Source organism: Jaculus jaculus, chromosome 13 (genome assembly GCF_020740685.1).
Source record: "Jaculus jaculus isolate mJacJac1 chromosome 13, mJacJac1.mat.Y.cur, whole genome shotgun sequence".
NCBI classification, from domain to species: Eukaryota; Metazoa; Chordata; class Mammalia; order Rodentia; family Dipodidae; genus Jaculus; species Jaculus jaculus.
The window spans coordinates 11821807-11844949 of record NC_059114.1 but is presented as its reverse complement, the minus strand read 5'-3'; the positions used below and the strand labels follow the sequence as shown (position 1 = coordinate 11844949).

The window sequence follows — 23143 nt, the reverse complement described above, 5'->3', positions numbered from 1 at the left end:
TTAAAACCCTTAAGTGTGTGTTGCAAAATAGTAATGGGAAAAATATATTAATGGAGTCATAGGACAGAAAATTCTGGATATCAAGTACTAACACAAAGTCTGAGAAACTCATACCAAAAGAACACTGTGGGAAGGGGGGAAAAAATCAATACCACACAGAGATAATATCCCCAAAGCAGCATTTATTTACCCTTTAAATTCTGAAACATTTATTCTTAGAAGTCTGGCATTTCATAGTCACCCATTTGATTGACAAGGATGATGCTGTCAGGATACACAAGAACAATAGCCAAAGTTACAAAAAATAAATCCATGATTCTTAAACAATCACAACCAAAAAAAAAAAAAAAAGTTACACGTATCAAAACTTTAGATGCATTGCATTGAAAAGAAGGCTTGTGCACGTCATAATTTAAAGAGGCAAAACAAGGTGCTACTGAAACCTCACATTAAACAGTTATTATAAAGCTGATGGAAAGGAGCAAGTTGTCTCTATACCAGCTTCCCTCAATAGTTTCCCATGAGCTGAAGAAAGAGGTGGGAGGATTGAATTCATTTTCGCATGCACAAGATGTACTGCTTAACAAAACACTATCAGCTTGTTTTAAGTATCAACTATAGCTTGTGTTGGCCAATTTTCCTTTCTAAACTCAATTACTGTCACCTACATTTGCCACAGATAGATCACCAGGCAGAGTGAAACGCCTCATTCAGAAAGCACTTCTCTGCACCTCTCAACAGGGAGCTCCCGTGGGCTCTAAGCAACCTTCAGTCCAGCAAGGCCCAAGAAGGTTTATCTGAAAGTGCTTCCTAAGGGACAGGAGAGCAGGTCTGAGTAGCTGTGATGCCAATACAGATAGGGTTAGCACTAGATACCGTGACTGTGGCAAGGAGGACTCGGTGGTGGCGGGGTGGGGGGTGGAGGAAGGGCCAGGAACCCGAAGGGTCTTCAGTTGCCGTCCCCTGCTTCTTCATCCTGCTGGTCGCTTGTCCAGAGGGTGAGGTTGTCTCGCAGCAGCTGCATGATGAGGGTGGAGTCCTTATAGGAATCCTCGTTTAAAGTGTCCAGCTCCGCTATGGCGTCATCGAAGGCTTGTTTGGCTAAGAGGCAGGCCTGCTCGGGCGCATTCTGGATCTCATAGTAGAACACGGAGAAGTTGAGGGCCAGGCCCAGCCGGATGGGGTGCGTCGGCTGCATTTGCTCTTTGCTGATTTCAAAGGCTTCCTTGTAGGCGGCCTCGGAAGCCTCAACCACACTGTTTTTCTTCTCCCCAGAAGCCACTTCTGCCAAGTAGCGGTAGTAATCTCCTTTCATTTTCAGGTAAAACACCTTGCTCTCAAACTGAAAATCGTTGCAGTTCTTGATGAGGAATTTGTCAAGCAGGGCCAGGACATCGTTGCAAACGGTCTCCAGCTCCTTCTCGATCTTCTCCCGGTAAGCCTTAACTTTCTCCAATTTCTTTTCATTTCCATCAGACATGGTTTTCTGCTCAATGCTGCTAATGACCCTCCAAGAAGATCGCCTTGCACCAACAACATTCTTATAGGCCACAGAGAGGAGATTGCGATCTTCATTGGTGAGGGGTTCATTCAGCTCTGTCACCTGTAAGACCCCAGATAGAGAGAGCAGCGGCTGAGTATACTGAAAAGTATCCCTTCAACAGTATCAATAGCCTTTTCAAGAACAGGATTATAGAGTGGTTGCACATCTTCTAATCTCTAATTGGACTGGAGGCCTGCTCCATAGGAAGGAATACATCCCTGATACCAAAAACCTACAACAGGGGTAGTCATGAGCCCTAGGGATGTAACATCTGCTGCTGTCTGGCTAAATGAATATACTATGCTCACCAAACTGCCCAGTAAGCACTTACCTTAATGTTCATATCCATATATTAAAGCTACTCTCACTTTCGGTTAGAGAAGCTTCTCTTCAGATGGCAGTGACCTTGGGGATGACTCAGGAGGCACCATGGTGCTAAGAAGTGACAGAGGAGTGCTCAGCACTGCAATATCTCTATCACATCTCACAAGGCTCAGGGTCTATCGTGGAAGAGGTAGCAGAAAGGATGTAAGAGCCAAAGGAAGGGTAGGACTCCGTACAACATGCTCCTCCAGACACAAAATGGCCTGGATATCCATGACCTCACAGTGCATGACACTACCTACTCAAGACCATCATAATAGGAAGAAAAGATCAAGACATCAAAATAAAAGAGAGACTGATTGAGAGGGGGAGGGGATATGATAGAGAATGAAGTTTCAAAGGGGAAAGTAGGAGAGGGAGGGAATTATCATGGGATATTGTTTACAATTATGGAAAATGTCAATAAAAAATAAATAATTTTTTAAAAAAAGAAGTAAATAAAAACAAGTGAAACAGGTGCTGGGGAAATGACTCAATGCTTAAAGGCATTTGCTTGCAAAGCCTGAGTGCCCAGGTTCAATTCCCCAGCAGCCCCATGGAAAGCGGAACATGTGTCTGTGATCCCAAAGTGCAACAACATGGGGGCAGGGCTGAGAAGCTGAGGCTCGCAGGACAGCGCAGCAGGAGACCCTGTCTCAAAGAAGGCACAGCACAGTTGCCGCAAAGTGACCTCTGGCTTCCATCTGTGCACCATGGCCATAAACAAAGGTTAACACACAAAAGAACAGGATTGTGGACCAGCCATGTTAGAGAATAAGAACTATTTATGGGCAAAACCAATACTAGGAGCTGAGGAGATAAACTGCCTGCCACGCAGCACAAGGACCCGGGTTCAGGCCCCAATACTCATGTAAGAACGCCAGGCGCCCAGCGCTGGGGAGGCCGAGACAGAAGGATCACTGGCCAGCGAGGCGAGTCTAATGGGTGAATTCCAGGCTAATGAGAGATCCTGTCTCCTTTGAGATGGACAGGGTTCCTGAGGATGACACCCAAAGTTGTCCTCCAGCCTGCACAGACTAGCATGCACGCACACACACGCATATTTAAACATGAATCCCACCTGTCTAAAGGAAGGCTGTAGTGTAAGATAAATTCCTGGAACTCAAAATAGGAAGTGACAGGGCTTTGGGAAAATTCTTAATTCAAGTCTGAAAGATGTGGCTCTTGTCTTGGGAAAGGAATAAGGACTCTCTGGAAAAGACAATGTGGCAGCTGCATGTGACATCAAGGCAGAGGTAGGAGGCCTTTAATCCCAGCAGAGGTAGGAGAATTGCTGTGAATTCCAGGCCAGCCTGAACTAGAGTGAGACACTACCTCAAAAAACAAAAGAGCAAAAAAAAAAAAGGAGGAGAAGCAAGCATGGAAATTCTGCCTGTGTGGTTATTTCTCACAGACGCTCAGCCTCCCCAAACCAAAGGGAGCTGTGCACCTAGCCTCTACTGAAGATTTTACTCCCGAACCCCATACAAAATTAAACACCAGCTCCAAAAATGGGGTGTGGTGGCTCATACTATGATGCCAATATCCAGCAGAGACCAGAGCTGGAGGATCGCCATGAATTCAACCAGCCTGGGCTAGAGCAAGCCTTCCTCAGAAAACCAAAACCTAGCTCCCCCGTCCCTGCTCGGAGCCCAGGACCCTGCTCTACAAGGCCCGCAGGATCGCGTCTCTCCTTCTTGCCCCACTGAGGGCGGCCACGCCCCACCCCCCTGCCTGGTGGTCTCAGCCACAAGCAACCTTGACCATTCCTAGAGCTGCTCCACCCTATTCAACGCACGCTCCTCATTCCCTCTCACATACAGTAGCAGTCTCCACACCCCTCACTGAGATCTGCTCCAAGTCTGTCCTACGGGTCCAAAGTCCCTGCTCCCCTCAAGTCTAGTTCAAAGCCTGTGACACCCCAGTGCAGTTTCTCCTCCAGCAGGTAACCTCTAGCATTCCCTAGCATTTGTTCTCTGAAAACACAGACTGTGGGGAACAGTTCTTCCCATCCCTCTCAAATAAACATTTTTATTTTTTATAGATTTTTTTATTATTTATTTATTAGATACAGAGGGACAGAAGGAAAGAGAAAGAAAAGAATGGGTGTGTCAGGGTCTCTAGCTACTGCCAATGAACTCCAGAGGCATGCACTCCGTTGTCCATCTGGCTTATGTGGGACTCGAATCTGGGTCCTTAGGCTTTGCAGGCAAATGCCTTAACTGCTAAGCCATCTCTCTAGCCCAAATAAATATTTTTAAAAACTGAAGGCAAGAACAGAATTTAAAGAGCTACTTAGATCTTCAATACTTAAATTCAACCAAGATCACTTGACATTAAAATGCAAACGATAGCCATAAGGAGTCACAGTATAAAGCCACCTCTGTTACAGAGACTGAGGCACTTCACAGAGTATGTGACAAAAACTTATGAGCATATCTATTATATCATACACTGTGTATGAGGGGCAGTACAATTTCTAAAAACCTAAGACACCTGAATTTAGTCTTACCTGGCTATATGATTTCAAAAAAAAAAAAAGAAAGAGCTGGGTATGATGATGTAGTATGCCTTTACTTAATCCCAGCACTCAGAAAACAGAGGTAGGAGGATCACCATGAGTTCAAGGCCAGCCTGGACTACATAGTGAATTGCAGGTCAACTTGAGCTATAGCAAGACCCTACCTTGAAAAACCAAAAAAGAGAGGGAGGGTATTACCACGGGATTTTTTTTATAATCATGGAAAATGTTAATAAAAATTGATTAAAAAAAAGAAAAACCAAAACAGAAAAAAAAATTAAAATACAAGGTGGCCCTTACACTGCTGCAGCCATGGCTAATGAGATGGGGTGTGCCACATCTTATTTGGCAACTGTCACTCTCACCACCTTGCCATACTTGCTGAAAGCAGCCCCAAAGATGCGTAATTAACCTTGGCATAGTAATGCTTCTTTCTTTCTTTCTTTGAGGCAAGCCTCTTTTTTTCAATGTGAGAGTGAGACAGCACAAAAGAACTGGTGCACCAGGGCCTCCAGCCACTGTAATCGAACCCCAGATGTGTGTGCCGCCTTGTGCACATGTGACCTTAAGCACTTGCGTCACCTTGTGCGTCTGGCTTACATGGGATCTGAAAGGTCGAACCTGGGTCCTGAGCTCCTCAGGCAAGCGTCGTAACTGCTAAGCCACCTCTCCAGCCCAGTAACGCCTACTTCTGAAGAACTACTGCTCAACCTGCGCTGCTAACCCCACCAGAAGGCACAAGGGCAGTGTATGCACCCTGTGGAAATAGTCCTGTGAAGAGAACTGAGCTTCAACACTGGCAAATGCCCACTGCACGTCTCTTCAGTAGGCAGTGCACCTCACAGAAGAAGGTGCTGGAACGATAAGAATTTTCATAGGCGTCAGATTAACGGCTGGCATCCAAGATGTTGCAAGGTGATTTCACACAAGCTGCATTTCTTGGGCAAGTGCTTACCTCTTAGGTTTGATCTGCCTTATCCAGGCTTGTTTATGGGGAACCATACGGGTCAATTATACAGAACCATTCTGCATGTGTGTACTTCTGATTCAGTGACACAGGTAAGAGGCCCTAGCAACTATTTATTTATGCATTTATTTAAAAGACAGAGAAGGGCAGATAGAGAGGGAGAATGGGTGCGCCAGGGCCTCTAGCCACTGCAAACCAACTCCAGGCGCATGTGCTACCGTGTGCCATCTGGCTAACATGGATACTGGGGAATTGAACCAGGGTCCTTAGGCTTTGCAGGCAAACACTTTAGCCACTAAGCTGTATCTCCAGCTCCCTAGCAGCTCTTGACAAGCTATTCTGGGTATCCTTAAAACATTTACCCTGGGCTCAGTGGCCTAAGCCCTTTCCACACAAGCCTCAGTACCTGAGTTCAGACCCCAAGACCCCACAGAGAAGCTGGCACCTGCGGCAAGCTGCTGTCATCCCAGCACACTAACCATGAGCTGAGGCAGAATTCCCGAGAAGCCCAGGCACCAGCCAGCCTGGCCACTGAAGCCGTGAACATGAGGCCTCACAAGAGACCGCCTGCCCCAAAGCAGGTGGACGACAAGGCCACCCGCTCAAAAGCTGCCCCATGTCCTTCATGCCCACCCCACGAGTGCACCTGCGCTCACACACCTGAGCATGCACACACATCCGCTGAAACACAGTAACAAACCTAAAACCGCTTTCTTTACATTTTTATAATAACCATCTTATTTACTTCCTTACTTAAATAAAAAGTTGGCCACCCTGAGACTATATAGTGAGTTCCAGGTCAGCCTGGACTAGTGTGAGACCCTACCTCAAAAAAATAATAATAATAATTAAAAAGTCATCCTAATGAATTCCATTCTTCTTGATAAGTAATAGTTACAAAACTCCCTGAATCTTTTCTGAACAAATGTTCACTGTACTACATTACTTTGCTGTTAGGTTTTTTTTTTGGGGGGGGGGAGTTGTACATTTTGCTGCTAGGTTTTCAAATGTGAAATCATAAAGCTGGCCAGGCATGGTGACACATGCCTTTAGTCCCAGTGCCTGGGAGGCAGAGGTAGGAGCATTTGGATTTGGCCAGAGTGGGTGCCACTCCACCCCGGGCTACAGTGAGTCCCTACCTCAGGAAAAGGGGAAGGAAAAAAGAAAGGTAAGATAGGGCCTGAAGTTAACCCTATTAATGTAAGTGAAGTTTAAATGTGTCCATGGGTTTCAGAAATTCATGCAAGCATATTATTAGCTCATCTGGAATAAATTGCCAAAAAAGGCTATGGGCAATGTTTCGAAGACACCTTCATAGGAAAAAAATCATTTACCAGGAGCGTTAGTGTTTATGGAACAATCAGCTGGTTGCCTGCCAGTCTGTGCGAGTCACTGTGGGCATCAGCTGAGGCTGACTAACAACTGAGCAAACACTGCCCTTAGATCCCCAGCCAGAGGCGAACTAGGAAATTATGCTTAAATATACTTTTAATACTCACACTTTGACTAACAAAAGGCAACTTGTAAAATTAAGACAGTTTACTACTTGTTCAAATAATTAAAGAAAATTGTAGTCGGGCGTGGGACACTGCACTTTCAAGGGCAGCCCTAGCGCTACAGAGTAAGTTCCAGGTCAGCCTGGGGTAAAGTGAGACCATGCCACTAAAAAACAAAAGAATTGTATGTCCCCCAGATTGGAAAAGCATTAAAAAAGAAAAAAAAAAAAGATTGTTTATTTAAAAAAAGATATGCCGCTAAGCCTGCCTGGTGACACTTGTCAAAACCTCTCAGCAGTTGCCAGCACTTCAGATAGCACACGGCAGAGGCCGCGGCGCATGCTCGGCAGAGCTGATACTGGGAGGCGGCGGAACGCAGCGGGCAGCATCACGACGCACAGCTAGTCCACCGTGCCACCTGCCAAAATCACCTGGGTGATGGGTCACAGCACTGACAGGGTGACCTTTCGCATCTCTGCAACCGCAGGCCTCCTAGTTTCTAACTAGGAGTACAATGTAAGAGAACTTTAAGCCGGGCGTGGTGGCGCATGCCTTTAACCCAGTACTCGGGAGGCAGAAGCAGGAGGATCGCCATGAGTTTGAGACCACCCTGAGACTACATAGAGAATTCCAGGTCAGCCTGGACCAGAGTGAGACCTTACCTCAAAAAAACAAAAAACATCAATAAATAACTAAGTCAAACTAAGAGAATTTTAGAAAGAAAAGACCTAGACCACCATTCCCAACCAGTTTCCTTTCCACTCCCCCCCAGTGCTCAGGACTCACTTCTGCCCCATGGCTGCTGCCACCATCACAGCCACTCTGGGCACCAGATCTACACATGGCTGGCAGACATGTCTAAGGGCTGCTCCCACTCTGTTCACAGACTCTTTGCCTTCTTACAATCTGCCCAACTCATTCAAGTTCTTAGACCCATCCTGAAAATGTATTTATCCACCCGTACCTACTTAAAAAGGCCATTGTCTCTGCATTACATTTAAGACTCCCATTGGGCGTGGTGGCGCACGCCTTTAATCTCAGCACTCGGGAGGCAGAGGTAGGAGAATCGCCCATGAGTTCAAGGCCACCCTGAGACTACCTAGTGAATTCCAGGTCAGTCTGAGCTAGAGTGAGACCCTGCCCCAAAAAAACAAAAAAGAAAAAAAAAGCCAAACGGACTAAGTGGTGGATGTATCTGGAGTTTGCAGGAGCAAAAAGTTCCTCACACATCCACACTTACCCCAACACACACTTGCAAATAAACAACCTTACCACACAGCCTTTGGCTACACTTGACTCCAGGACACATGCCTCACCCATTTTCTCTACTCTGGGATTATACCACATTACTAAAAGTCACAAATAACCCAGCCTGCTGGTAATTCATTCGTTTACTCAAAAAGCTCTAGAGGCTTCCTTCCACACTCATAAGGCAATAAACTATGTTTGTGAGTAAAAATAGACCCACTTCCAAAAATAGAACAGTGACTATTTAGGAAAATTTAAAAGTTTGTCAATCTGGGAGACATCCAATATCAAAATACTGAGCAAACAAAAATACCACACAAGAGCCGGGCGTGGTGGCTCGAGCCTGTAATCCCAGCCACTCAGAAGTCTGATGTAGGACAGCTCCACAGTCAAGCACTGCTTGCGCTACATGGCACGTTCAAAACCAACCCATACAACAAAGACTGCCTCCAAATCCCTTGAAAAAAACGGGGTGGGGGGGAGGGAATTACCATGGGATATTGTTTACAATCATGGAAGTTGTTAATTATAAAAAATTAAAAATTAAAAAAAGACCCCCACACCCATGTAAAAGCCAGGCAGGACAGCATACCCTTGGGATCCCAGTGCCAGGGATACAGGCAGGCGGACCCTCGGGCTTGCTGGCTAGCTAGTCTAGCCTAGGTTCCACACAAGACCCTTTCTCAAAAACGAAGGTGGACAGCAACTGCAGAAGACACCAGACTGTCAACTCCCGGTTCTCCACACATGCACCCAGACACACATGTCCACACACCGAACACACACACACACACACACACACACACACACACACACCCCAAAAGCAAGGGCTGACTGTTTAGCTCAGAGTGCTTGCCTAATATCCCTAAGGCCCCAGTGGGTTCAATTCCCAGAAGTCCAAGCACACACACACACACACACACACGCCAGGCATGGTAGCACACACCTTTAATCCCAACACTAAGGAGATGCTGTGAGTTCGAGACCAGCATGGGCTAACAGAGTTCCAGTCAGCCTAGACTCGAGTGAGACAACATGCCACAAAAAAAACAAAAAACAAAAACACAGAAACTACCTGAGCTGACATACTGCATCAGGGTAACAATTCTTGTTTGGCACAGCTCACCTACACGCACACTATCAACAGGTAGAGCGGCTTGAATGGAAACCACCCTCGTAGCCTCATGTGTCTGTAATCAGGCCTCATACTTAGTCTCCAGCCAATGGCTCATTTGAGAGGTAGGAGCTTGCTGGAGGGCCTGGGTCCCTGGGGGCAGACCCTGATGTTCATTAGTCAAGCCCCACTGGGTGCTTATACTGAGCTCACTCCTCCCCCCACCCCCGCTGATAAGACAAGATGTAACTCCCCCCCGCCCCATTTTCTGCCCATGCCATGCTTTCCCCACCATAAAGCTTCCACTCAAAACTGCAAGCTGGGGACTGGCGAGGAGGCACAGTGGCTAAGGCACCAGACTGCAAAGCCTAACAACCCACGTTAAAGTTCCCAGTACCCACATAAAGCCAGATACCCAAAGTGGCACATGCATCCGGAGTTCATTTGTTGTAGCAGCTAGAGGCCCTGGTACAGGCACACGCCCGTTCCCTCGCTCTCAACTCTTTTTCTTTGCCTCTTTTTGATTGCAAATAAATAAATATATTTTTAAAAGAAAAACACTGTATGCTAGGTGTGGTGGCACACACCTTTAATACCAGCAGTTGGAAAGCAGAGGTAGAAGATTGCTGTGCGTTTGAGGCCACCCTCAGACTACATAGTGAATTACAAGTCAGCCTGGGTAAGACTCTACCTCAAAAAAAAAAAGTAAAAAGCTGAAAAGCTGGGCATAATGCTACACACGCCCTAAATCCCAGCACTTGGGAGGCAGAAGTAGGAGGATCACTATGAGTTCAAGGGCAGCCTGAGAATGCATAGTAAATTCCAGGTCAGCCTGGGCTAGAGCAAGACCCTACCTCAAGACTATAAAGCTAAGATACACATCGTGGCACATGCATCTGGAGTTCATTTGCAGTGGCTAGAGGCTGGAGAGAAGGCTTAGCAGTTAAGGAACTCGCCTGCAAAGCCAACGGACTCAGGTTCGATTCCCCAGGACCCACATAAGCCAGATGCACAAGGGGCACATGTCTCTGGAGTTTATTTACAATGGCTAGATGCCCTGGCATGCCCATTCTCTGTCTGCCTCCCTCTCTCTCTCTCTCTCTCTCAAATAAATAAATAAATAAAATATAATAATAAAGCTGGGCATGGTGGCACACACCTTTAATTCCAGCACTTGGGAGGCAGAGGTAGGAGGATCACTGTGAGTTCAAGGCCACCCTGAGACTACATAGTGAATTCCAGGTCAGCCTGACCAAAAACTAAAAAAATAAAAATAATAAAGCTCGGGGTGGGGGGGAAGCTAGAGAGATTGTCAGCAATTAAGGCACTTTCCTGCAAAGCCTAACAACCCAGGTTTGAGTCCCCAGTATCCACATAAAGCCAGATGTGCAAAGTGGCACACACATCTGGAGTTCATTTGCAGTGGCTAGAAGCCCTGGCATGCCCATTCTCTCTCTCTATGCTTGCAAATAAATTTTTAAAAAAATTTAAAGCTGGGGCTGGCTTAGTGGTTAGTTAAGGCGCTTGCCTACAAAGCCTAATGACCAATGTTCAATTCCCCAAAGCCAGATGTAAAAGGTGGTCCATGCATCTGGAGTTTGTTTACAGCAGCTAGAGGCCCCTGCAGCACCCATTCTGTCTTCTAACTTTCTCTGCTTACAAAGAAGGAAGGAAGGAAGGAAGGAAGGAAGGAAGGGAGGGAGGGAGGGAGGGAGGGAGGGAGGGAGGGAGGGAGGGAGGGAGGGAAGAAGGAAGGAAGGAAGGAAGGAAGGAAGGGAGGGAGGGAGGGAGGGAGGGAGGGAGGGAGGGAGGGAGGGAGGGAAGAAGGAAGGAAGGAAGGAAGGAAGGAAGGAAGGAAGGAAGGAAGGAAGGAAGGAAGGAAGGAAGGAAGGAGGGAAGGAAGGAGGGAGGGAGCAGTCAGGTATGGTGGCACATCCCTTTAATCCCAGCACTCAGAAGGCAGAGGTAAGACGATCGCTGTGATTTCAAGACCAGCCTGAGACTAGAGAGTGAATTCCAGGTCAGCCTGAGCCGAAGACCCTACCTAAAAAAAAACAGAAAATACACACACACACAAAAAAAAGGCTGCACCAGGCATGGTGATGCATGACTTTAATCCCAGCACTGGGGAAGCAGAGGTAGGAGGACTGTCATGAGTTAGAGGCTACCTTGAGACCCTACCTCGAAAAACCAAAAAAAAAGCCTCCAGCTGAAATGAATCCCTTCTTTTCATAAACTACTTCTGGCCAGATGTTTTATCCAAGCACCAAGAAAGTAAGTGCTACCGGAAAATTGGTACCTGGAGTGCGACCACTGTGCTGACATACCTGACCATGTGGTTTTCATCTTTTGGAAATGGTTTACAGGACTATGGAAAGATATGGACCTTTGGACTAGGGAAGCTTTGCAATGTTATAAGCAGAGCTTAATGTACTGTGAGTGAGTGTGAAAGACCAAAATGTAGAGAGTGTGGGCTGTGGAGGTCCAGCTTGTGAAGTTTTTTAAGGTTTTTTTTGTTTTCTGTACTTTTTAAAATTTATTTTTATTTATTTATTAGAGACAAAGACGAGAGAGAGACAGAATGGGCACCCAGGGACTCCGGCCACTGCAAACGAATTCCAGATGCATGCGCCACTTTGTGCATCTGGCTTATGTGGAACCTGGAGAATCGAACCTGGATCTTTAGGCTTCGCAGGCAAGCGCCTTACCGCTAAGCCATCTCTCCAGCCTTTTTTTTTTTTTTTTTTTTTTGAGACAGGATCTCACACTGAACCTCAAAATCAGACATTTGGGTTTGGCCACAAGCCCCAGGGATCAGCCCGTCTCCACCTTGCCAGCACTGGGATTTTGGGGTGCAATTCTGTGCCAGCTTTCACGGAAGCGCTGGGGGTCTGAACTCAGGCCCTCCAGCTTATGTGACAAGCACTCCGCCAGCTGAGTCACCTCCCAACCTGTGTGCTGGCAGTGGGGGGGGGGGAGGGGAGTTGTACAAAGCAAGTTAGAGGGATAAAAGTTCTCTGAACTCTTTCCCAAGTTAATACCAAAGAAGTGAAGATCCTGACAGCTGCGGGCTACAAGACAACTCCCTTCAGGCCACTGTGCAAAACACTGACCACCAGGGCCTAGCTGAGCAATTTTTCCACTCCCACTGGGTGAAGCTGCGGTTGTTAGGCCATAAGGCAGGCTAAACTTCAAATTCAGAGCACACCAGTTCAGACAGTCAATGTCTACCCTAAGCTTAATGTTAGTGAAATTAAAAAAAAAAAAAAAAAAACAGCCACTCTCACATTGTTAAGAGATCATCTTTGCTTTGCTTTTGACAGCATTGAACATTTTCAGAGGGCTTGGCAGAAATAACCACCACCCCAAACACATGGCATGCTATTGTCCCTGGAGGCATCAGGGTCAGTGGCTTAGAAATCTTGCCAGGTGCTGATCATGGGAACTGCCAACACCCACCACAGCTGAAAAATCACTGGAGAAAGGAGTGGGAGGAGCATCAAAAAGCTGGCACCTTCGGGTGCATCCACAAGGACCCCAGGGAGACTACTTTCACCAGAGTATGACACTTTGAGGCTTACAGGCTTTCAAAATACACTTAAGTCAAGATGGAGGATAAACATAAAAAAAATTTTTTTCCCCCTTTGGGCTGGAAAGATAGCTTAGCAGTTAAGGTACTTGTCTGCAAAGTCTAAGAACCCAGGTTTAATTCCCCAAGACCCACATAAGGCAGATGCACAAGGTGGTGCATACGCCTGGAGTTCATGTGCAGTGGCTATAGGCCCTGGGGCACCCATTCTCTATCTGCCTCCTTCTCTCCCAAATAAACGAATAAAAATATTTTTAGGGCTGGCGAGATAGCTTAGTGGTTAAGGTGCTTGCCTGTGAAGCCTAAGGACCCATGTTCAATCTCTCTCTAGATCCCACATAAGCCAGATGCACTAATGGGATGCTAGCTCAAGGTCACAAAAACACACTAAGTGGAACATGTGTCTGGAGTTTGAGTGCAGCAGCTGAGGCCCTGGCATGCCAATTCTCTCTCTCTTTAAAAAAAAAAAAAAAAGCCAGATATAGTGGAGCACGCCTTTAATCCCAGCACTGGGGAGGCAGAGGTAGGAGGATTGCCGTGAGTTCAAGGCCACCCTGAGACTACATAGTAACTTCCAGGTCGGCCTGGGCTACTGAGGCACTACCTCCAAAAATAAAAATTAAAAAGAGAAAAATATATATATACATACATATGCACACACATACTCTTTTTTTCTTTTTTTAAAGTTCTTGCTGTGTGTGGTGGTACACACCTTTAATCCCAGCACTTGGGAGGCAGAGGTAGAAGAATTACTGTGAGTTCAAGACCACCCTGAAACAACATAGTAAATTTCAGATCAACCTGGGGTAGAGCAAGACCCCACCTCAAAACAAAGAAAACAGTAAAATTTAGCACAGTAATGCACTAAGTTCCTAGCAGGAGCTCAAATTCAACCAATTCTGACTGACTAAGCTGAAAAATACCCCACGTATTCCAGAGAATAAGTCAAATTCAGATCTGCGCATCCCTTTCATATACTTGTCTGTATAGGTACGAGAGAAACAGTAGGTTGCTTTTTTCTTTTCTTTAAATATTTTGTATTTATTTATTTATTTGACAGAGAAAGAGGGAGAGAGAGAGAATGGGCGCGGCAGGGCCTCCAGCCACTGCAAACGAACTCCAGATGCATGTGCCCCCTTGTGTATCTGGCTAATGTGGGTCCTGGGGAATCGAACCTGGATCCTTTGGCTTTGCAGGCAAACACCTTAACAGCTAAGCCACCCCTCTAGCATGCAGTAGATTGTTTTTGATCTAATTTAGTATATGACTGGGCGTGATGCCACATGCCTTTAATCCCAGCATTCCAGAGGCAGAGTTAGTAGGATCACTGTACATTTGAGGCCACTGAGACTACATAATGAATTCTAGGTGAGCCTGGGCTAGAGCGAGACCCTGCCTTGGGGGGAAAAAAACACATACACCTTGGTATATGGTTTATACTCAACAAGCACAATTGATTAGTAAGCCCACTTATGTAAAGTGACTGGAGTTTGGTTGTCAGTGATAATATAGCAGGATATACCCGAAACTACCCCATAGTCACATGAGATATTATCATACAATGGCTAAATAAAGAACTCTTAATTTGAGTTGAAATTTTGGCTTCACAACTTATTTGACCATAAAAAAATAATAATCTCATTTACAAATTAGAAAACCTGCAAATCTCATTTGTTAAATGGAGCCAGAGCCACAAACAGTACCTTCTGAGACCTGTTATAAAGATTACAAGAGGGCTGGGGAGATGGCTCAATGGTTAAAGGCGCTTGCTTGCAAAGTTTGCTGACTCAGGTTCGATTCCCCTGTGTCCACATAAAGCCAGATGCTCAAAACAGTGCAAGTGCCTGGAGTTCATTTGCAGTGAATCCATTGCAAATGAACCATACACATTCTAGGTATGAGCCACCCATGCACACTCTCTTTTTCTCAAATAAGTAATTTTTTTTTAAGTGACATGAGGGTTAAGGCGGCCAACTCAGTCATACAACATGTGCTTATCATTCACAATGAAGACACTGGGGCTTGATTTCCAGCACCATCTAAGTGAATGTAAATAGAAGCAAGAACATGTGCACGGATTAACAGCTTCCATCTAGGGAGTACCCAGTAAGAAAATTGAAAAACTCCATAAACTTGCTAGATGGAACATGGACAACACTGGGGTATCACCTTCCAAACATTTTTTTAGTTTCTTGAGAAAGTCTCACATTAAACTCGCAACAATCCTCCGATGTCAATTCCCCAGTGCCAGGATTACAGGCATAAGCCACCATACCCAGCCCTTAACACAGTTCTACAAAAGTCTAAAACTACCGTCTCCCTGTACATGAAGTACCAATTTTTTTCTGGTTTTTGTTTTGTTTTGTTTTTTTTTCCAAGGTAGGGACTCAATCTAGCCCGGGCTGACCTGGAAACCATGCTATAGTCCCAGATTGTCCTCGAATTCACAGCAAGCCTCCTACCTCTGCCTCCTAAGTAATGGGATTAAAGGCATGTCTCACCATGCCTGGCCATTTTTGGTTTCTTTAAGGAAGTAATGGAGTTTCTGATTGTGGGGATCCTTCTAGAGATTATTTATGAGCTCAAAGGCACATGGTGATCAAAATTCCCTTTGAAGGCAAAAAGCTATGTATCTGCCATCTAAAGTATTCTTTTTATTTTATAGAGTGCAAGCAAGTAAGACATAGACTCGAGACACTTGCACCACCTAGTGGGCATGTGCAACCCTGCACCTGCTTCACCATGTGCATCTGGCTTATGTGGGATCTGGAGAATTGAACATGGGTCCTTAGGTTTCACAGGCAAGTACCTTAACTGCTAAGCCATCTCTCCAGCCATACGGTATTTTTTTTTTGTTTTTGTTTTAAATGATTTATTTTGGTTCTTTGAAGTAAGGTCTCACTCTAGCTCAGGCTGACATGGAATTCACTATGTAGTCGCAGGGTGGCCTCGAACTCATGGCAATCCTCCTACCTCTGCCTCCCAGGTGCTGGGATCAAAGGCATGAGCCACCATGCCAGGCTCTTTATTTGGGAGGAAAGGGGGTTTGGAGGTCCTGGAACCAAACTTCCAGGATCTTTTTAAAAACTTTGATTTATTTGAAAGAGTGTATATGTATAGGCCTGCCAGTGCCTCTTGCCACTGCAAATGAACTCCAAAGGTTGCCTTTTCAAATGTCACTTTGTGTGCAGGTTCTGGGGTATCAAGCAGGAAGGTTTTGCAAGCAACTGCCTTTAACTCCTGAGCCACCTTCCCAGCCCTCTAAACCCAGGATCTTGAACAAGTGAGCAAGTGCTCTGCCTCATGAGAACTGTTTTTGCATGTGTATGTGCAGCGGGCACGCATGTGTGAATGGATGTGTTTGCATGTGTGTGAATGCAGAGGGCAGAGGTTTGAGCCTTCAGTTGCTCTCCACCTCTTTTTGAGATAGGGCTTCTTTAAACCTGGAGCTCAACAATTCAGCTAGACGAGCTAGCCCACAAATTCCAAGGATCCTCCTGTCTCCGCCTCCCCAGGTCTGGAAGCACAGGCACACACACCTGGCTTTTACGTGGGGGCTGGGCTTCTGAACTCAGGTCCTCATGCTTGCACGGCAAGCATGTCGTTAAACTCAGCTACCTCCCCAGCAGAAGTATTTTTGTTTTTCGAGGTAGGATCTTGCTCTAGCCAAGGCTGACCTAGAACTCTCCCAAACTAGTCTCAAACTCACAGCCATCCTCCTATCTCTGCCTCCCAAGCACTGGGATTAATGACATGAGCCACCATGCCCAGCTCCAGGAGTACTTTTTAAATGAAAATATGACAAAACTATTAGTCTTCTTCCTTCCTATATGACAAAGAGGGGTTCAGTCCTCAGCGTCAAAAAAGAAATGATAAGGGCTGGAGAGATGGCTTAGTGGTTAAGCGCTTGCCTGTGAAGCCTAAGGACCCCGGTTCGAGGCTCGGTTCCCCAGGTCCCATGTTAGCCAGATGCACAAGGGGGCGCACGCGTCTGGAGTTCGTTTGCAGAGGCTGGAAGCCCTGGCACGCCCATTCTCTCTCTTCCCCTCTATCTGTCTTTCTCTCTGTGTCTGTCACTCTCAAATAAATAAATAAATAATGGACAAAATACTTTAAAAAAAGAAATGATAAGATCAAAAACATAATAGCATATATGGCAAAGAGAAAATTACTTTTCAAATATTCAATTGAGAAACAAGTCTAGTTAGTTTTCACGTATTCCAAACAGTACGACATTGTCCTAAGACTTCATATTGACAACACTTTTGATACATCTCAAAATCACCCTTACAGTCCACAAGACTATGGCCCCCCAAGCCACTCAACGGTCCTCCGCTTTCACATACCACCTGCTCATTTCCCTGCTTCCCACAACCTCACAGCTGTTGGAATCAGAGCCCTCTGCCATGGCTTGGGCCTTGTGGCTCTCCCCCAGCTCTTATTTCCTTAAATGCAGTTTGCTTCCTGCACTTAAGATTTCTATAGATATGCAAGTCCTCCCAACATTTCTCCTTGTCCTCTGTCAAAGAGACGGTATAGCAGCTGGTTGTGGTGACACAAGCCTATTATAAATAATCCTAGTACTCAGGAAGCAGAGGCAAGAGGATCCCAAGTGTGAAGCCAGCCTGGGTTATAGTAAGACCCTGTCTCAAAAAAGCAATACCACACCCCACGCCATTGTTGCATCTTATAACTTTACATGACCATCTCTGCTTTAACATCAACAACTCAGGAAAATAAGACATGACGGCATAATGTCCATCCATGAATAGTCACTGGAATTTTTTTTTTTCCCTGATTTCATTTTTTTTTTTTTTCCATTTTTCAAGGTAGGGTCTCACTCTAGTTCAGGCTGACTTGGAATTTACTATTGTCTCACGGTGGCCTCGAACTCACGGAGATCCTCCTACCTCTGCCTCCCGAATGGTGTGATTAAAGGTGTGTGCCACCACACCCGGCTCACTTAATCTTATGCACTAAAACTGTAATCCCACTTTGCAAGTTTACTTCAAGTTATAAAACAGGAGAACCTTGCCCATTCTCAAAGACTGTGAACTGCATAAGGTCATTCAATACCTGATCTGGAAAGGGCTTGCATAAATCTTTCAGTGTTTCTGCACACCATTACACTCCAAGTCACTTACGAGGTGTGAGAATGAGGAAAGCTTGCAGACACTCCTTTGTTAAGCTTCTCTTCAGTAACAAATTTCAAATTATGAGCTGGGGCAGGGAACTGCAGTCTTCAGCTGAAGTAAAGTAACATCACTGTAAAGAAACTGTGTGTGTGTGTGTGTGTGTGTGTGTGTGTGTGTGTGTGTTTTTTGCTCAGGATCAAAACAAGGGCCTTACACATGTGAGGCAACTGCTGCATCACTGCACTACCATCCCAAGTTCACATGATTTTCCTTAAAGCTTACCGACACTGTCTTCCAGGTGATGCTGGTGGATTTAGAATAGCATTAGGCTGGGCGTGGTGGTGCACACCTTTCGTCCCAGCACTCCAGAGGCAGAGGTAGGAGGATCACCATGAGTTCGAGGCCACCCTGAGACTACAAAGTTAATTCCAGGTCAGCCTGGACCACACTGAGACCCTACCTTGAAAAGCAAAAAAAAAAAAAAAAAAAAAAAAGGAATAGCGTTAGAAGCAGGCCATATTAAATTAAAGCAGACTACTTAAATTTAAAAAGAAATAGATACAAGTTAGAGCAAAGGCAAAATATGACTTTTTAGAAACACCGCCATTTCTAGTTTTATATTTCAGAGAACCGGAAGCCAAGAGCTGTAAATTGCAAAGTCAGAGTGGAGGCAAGCGTGGTGATGTGCCCCTTTAATGCTAGCACCCAGAGGCACAGGTAGGACTGCTGTGAGTTTGAGGCTAGACTGGAGCTACAAAGTGAGTTCCAAGTCAGCCTGGGCTACAGTGAGTCTAGCATGGAAAAAAAATAAAGTCAGAGGGGTGGCATCAGGTCGTCCCAACACTTGGATGCCCTCCTTCACTCTTCCTAGTGTGTACTCACCTGGCTCTCCAATGCCCTGAAGAAGCTCATCTAAACCCACAGAGAAACTGTGTGAGATGTGGCATATGCCCCATGATCCCAGCACTTGGTAGGTAAAGGCAGGAGATCAGAAGTTCAAGATCAGCCTTGGCTATATGGTGAGTTTGAGGCCAGCCTGGGATACTTGAGACCCTAATGCAAAAACACAAGACATGATTGCTGGGCATGATGGCACACACCTTTAATCCCAGCACTTGGGAGGCAGAGGTGAGTTCGAGGCCACCCTCAGACTACATAGTAAATTCTGGTCAGCCTGGGCTACAGGGAGACCCTACCTTGAAAAACAAAATAAATAAATAAAACACAAGGCAGGGGCTGGAGAGGTTGCTCAGTGCCTGCAAAGTCCAACAACCTGGGTTCAATTCACTAGTACTTACTTACATACAGCCAGATGCACAAAGTTGAATATGCATCTTGAGTTCATCAACGGCAGCTAGAGGCCCTGGCATGTAATTTAACTGGTAAAATGAGGCTTTCCATTTGCCAATAAAATATATTCCATTAATTTAGACTGAAAAAAAATGTTAATATGAGAAGCAGGCACGAATCAGGCACCATGGTGTACGCCTTTAATCCCAGTACACAAGAGGCAGAGGAAGGAAGACTGTGGTGAGTTCAAGGCCACCCACAGACTGTAGTCATGGTGATTATAAATTCTCAACACACTGAAGGTTCACTACTTTTCAAATGTAACCTTAATGCTGCAGGAGAAAATTCTGAAGACAGCAATAGTAAATTGCAGAAAGCCATTTTTTTACTGTGCTCAACCTAGATTTTTTTTTAATTATTTATTTCTTTGCAAGGGAGGGCAGTAGGGAGAGTAGGAACCCCAGAAGCATGTGCCACTTTATGCATCTGGCTTTATGTGGTACACCGAACTGAAAGTGCCCTTAATCCCAGAGCCATCTCCCCAGCCCTGAACCTAGATTTTATTCTGATAAAATCTCTCCATTCTTTCCATATTTTCCAAGTTGCCTCAGGTTTCTGTTAACTCCAGAATGTACATTCTAGCTATTTTCCTTTAGTCCCTTCTTTTTTTCAATATCTTCATCTTCCAAGAGCTCCTATTTGTATAAACTCTATAAACTCTATAAACTTCCACTCACAGTGTGAGCAAAAGGCCTCACTAAATTGTCTCAACTTGCATAATCCCTGAACCATTCAGTTCCAGGGAGAAGATGGTCACACTGTGACCTGCTGTGTGGACAGAAGTGCTTTTTCACAAAGAAAATGAAGATTCAGGGTCCCCTCCAAGGAAATGCTTCAGCACCATCAGTGCTGTTTCCAGGAAATTTGCAAAATTAAATTTTAAATTCATGTTCTTAAGGACAGTCCTACCAGGCATGGTGGCACATGCCTTTAATCCCAGTCCTCGGGAGGCAGAGGTAGGAGGATAGCTGCTGTGAGTTCAAGGCCACCCTAAGACTACATAGTGAATTCCAGGTCAGCCTGGGCTAGAGCAAGACACTACCTTGGGGAGGAGGGGAGAATTATTAAAAAGAATCCTGGAGATGGCTTAGCGGTTAAGGTGCTTGCCTGCAAAGCCACAGGATCCCGGTTTGATTCTCCAGGACCCATGTAAGCCAGGTACACAAGGGGGCGTACGCATCTGCAGTTTGTTTGCAGTGACTGGAGGCCCTGGTGCACCCATTCTCTCTCTCACTCTCTACCACTTTCTCCCAAATAAATTAAATATATTAAAAAAAAAAAAAAAGAAGAAAAAGAAGAAGAAGAATCCTTAGAGTTTCTTTAAAAAGCTCAGACTCCAAACCGAACCTAGAGGATGCCCTGGTTTGGGTGAAGTGTCTATCAAACTGCAACAGCATGCTATAATGCTGAGATCAGAATCACTAATTCATCAAGGAATGGGCTTGGCTATTGCTGGTTTCCAGCATGTGAGAGAGATTAACACAATTATCTTTCTTACCTGGAAAACGTTAAATGGTCCCAATCTTGTAATTTTTTCTTAATATCCAAGTAAGTTTTTCGAGTGTAAAATTTTAGGAAGCCTTGATTTTAATTTTTCAATTTAAGAAATCCCTTCAGGAGACTAGTCAGGAAGAAGAGGTTCAATAGGGATGTGGTTAAAAGACATTATATATAGAAAGAGATGAGAGACGGACAGAAAGCCCTTGAAAAAGGCAGCCACCTAACATATGAGCAACATTTCAAGACAGTAATTCCCCAACCTGTGCCCTATAAAAACAGCCTAAGGGGCTAGTTAAAAATGCAGACTTCTGGTCTCTCCCACAAATCTTCGGATCTTTTAGTAGGACTAAGGTGGAGTCCAGGAGTATCCTCCCAGATCTCAGAAGGGTTGTCCCTAAAAGAACAGAGCATTTGGTGACTGCAGTTTTTACTCCTACCATTGTGTGACCTTGACACAGGGTGTGTGTGTGTGTGTGTGTGTGTGCAATATTCAATGAGAGAAAAGCTGAAGATATTGTGCAGAGGCAAGGAGCGATGAGCTAGATGGTGACCTGAACTCAAGGTCTCGGAAATGCAGGTAGTGTGTCATCTACCGGTACTTGCTAGGGTGTGGCTGGGCACGACTCTTCACCGGCAATCAAACTGCAGAATCCAATGAATGAAGGTCTCAGGAATACCAAGGAACCCACCTTCTCCTCCTTTTAATCTCCAGGCAGACAAGCAACAATGAACTTGTTAGATATATAATGTGGGGCCCATCACCCCCTCCTCCCCTAACCCTCTTCCACGCCTAAGACTGCGGGCACACAAAGCCAGACCCGAGGTATGGGAAGGTTTTGTTAAAGAGAACACGGGGCGGGGGGTGGGGGGTAGCAAAAGCCACACACCTCGGCACTACATGGGTTTCAGGACGTGGCAGACAGCAGGAGACGGGGCTCCACTCACTAGATGCTTCTTTTCGAGGTCTCACTACAAAGCCCAGGCTGACCTGGAACTCACTCACTGTGTAGTCCCCCAGGCTGGCCTCGAACTCAGCAACCATCCTCCTACCCCTGCGCCCCCCACCCCACCCCACCCCACCCCAGCGTTGGGATTCAAGGCGTGCCCACACCAACCACGCCCGGCTACTAAATGCTTCTTTATTTTATTTTTTTTCCTAAATGCTTCTTTATCACAAGTGGGTGCAATGGTGGGGAAAGCAAGTGAGACCCCTCTTCCCACCCACCCACACGCGCACACACACGCTCACGCACGCACACACACACTAGAACGATCTAGAAGCAGGAACAAGGCTTCCCCGGGCATCCCCATCCCCCTCTCCCTCCACCAGGGCTCTGGGACTTAAAAGAAGCCCGCGACCCCCGGCTCCCCGGAAAAGAACGGGAATGGATGAGCCTGGAACGAGGATCGCCATCCGGGGAGAGCCCCCCCATCCCCATCCTCCCCACCCGGGCCGGAGGAAATGGCGGGACATCCCCAAGGCGGGCGCGGGAAGCTCAGGCTTGCGGGTGGACCGCGCCCCAGCCCCGGGGTCGCCCTATCTCAGGCAGGCCAGGAAAGAAGAAGAAGAAAAAAAAAATTTTTTTTAAAAGAATAAGAAGACACGGCCTTGTCACCTAGCCATCTCCTAACAGCGGGATGGGGTCGTGGGTGGGTGCTGGGGGGGGGTGGATGGAGTAGGGGGGAAGGAAGGTCACCCCAACGCCCGGCCCCGGCCGCGCTCACCGCCTTCATGGCGGAGGCCATGTCGTCGTAGCGCTCCGCCTGCTCGGCCAGCCGCGCCCGCTGCAACAGCTGCTCACGGTCGCCCATGTCGCTCGCTCGCTCGCTCGCTCGCACGCCGCTCGGTCCTGCTCCTCCTCGGCTGCCTTCGCCGCCCGCCCGCGCCCGCTCGCTCGCTCGCTCGCCCGCGCCCGCCCGCGCGCTTCCCCGCCGCCGCCGCCGCCGCCGCCGCGCACGCGCACTGGCTCTCGGGCCGGCGGGAAGGAGGAGCTGGCAGCCCGGCAAGCGCCGCTCGCTGGTTTGCTCGCTCGCCCGCTGGCTCCGCGCGCTGTGGAGAGCGCCGTGGACGCCGGGGGTGGTGTGTGGGGGGGGGGGGGGGTGAAGAGAGAGAGAGAGAGAAAAGGAGGGAGGGAGGATGGGATGAGGCGACCCACGCCTGCGCGCTGGGAGCGGGGAGCGGCGGGCCGGGTCGCATACGGGTCCGTATTTTTTTTAGGGTGACGTCATCGGCTAGAAATAGCCGGCGCTCCCCGCCCCGACGGGCCGCGCAGGCGCAGTGCGAGTGCTGCATTTGTTACCGCCGCAGAGGTGGAGG

General features: G+C 46.7%; 1 protein-coding gene across 1 annotated transcript; it reads right to left on the bottom strand.

Moving 5' to 3' along the window:
* Positions 1-162: 162 nt before the first annotated feature.
* Ywhah (tyrosine 3-monooxygenase/tryptophan 5-monooxygenase activation protein eta) lies at positions 163-22705 on the bottom strand. Its single transcript, XM_045132522.1, has 2 exons — positions 22552-22705; positions 163-1603 (listed from the first exon to the last, which is right to left on the bottom strand). Exons 1-2 carry the CDS (start codon positions 22636-22638, stop codon positions 950-952), a joined length of 741 nt encoding a protein of 246 aa, XP_044988457.1. The 5' UTR covers positions 22639-22705; the 3' UTR covers positions 163-949.
* Between the last annotated feature and the right edge of the window lie 438 nt (positions 22706-23143).

Excerpts from the sequence above, each read along its gene's own strand:
- Ywhah (XM_045132522.1), bottom strand. The coding sequence starts at position 22,638 with ATGGGCGACCGTGAGCAGCTGTTGCAGCGGGCGCGGCTGGCCGAGCAG. Across the intron at positions 1,604-22,551 it reads TGGCCTCCGCCATGAAGGCG|GTGACAGAGCTGAATGAACC; the intron begins GTGAGCGCGGCC and ends GGGGTCTTACAG.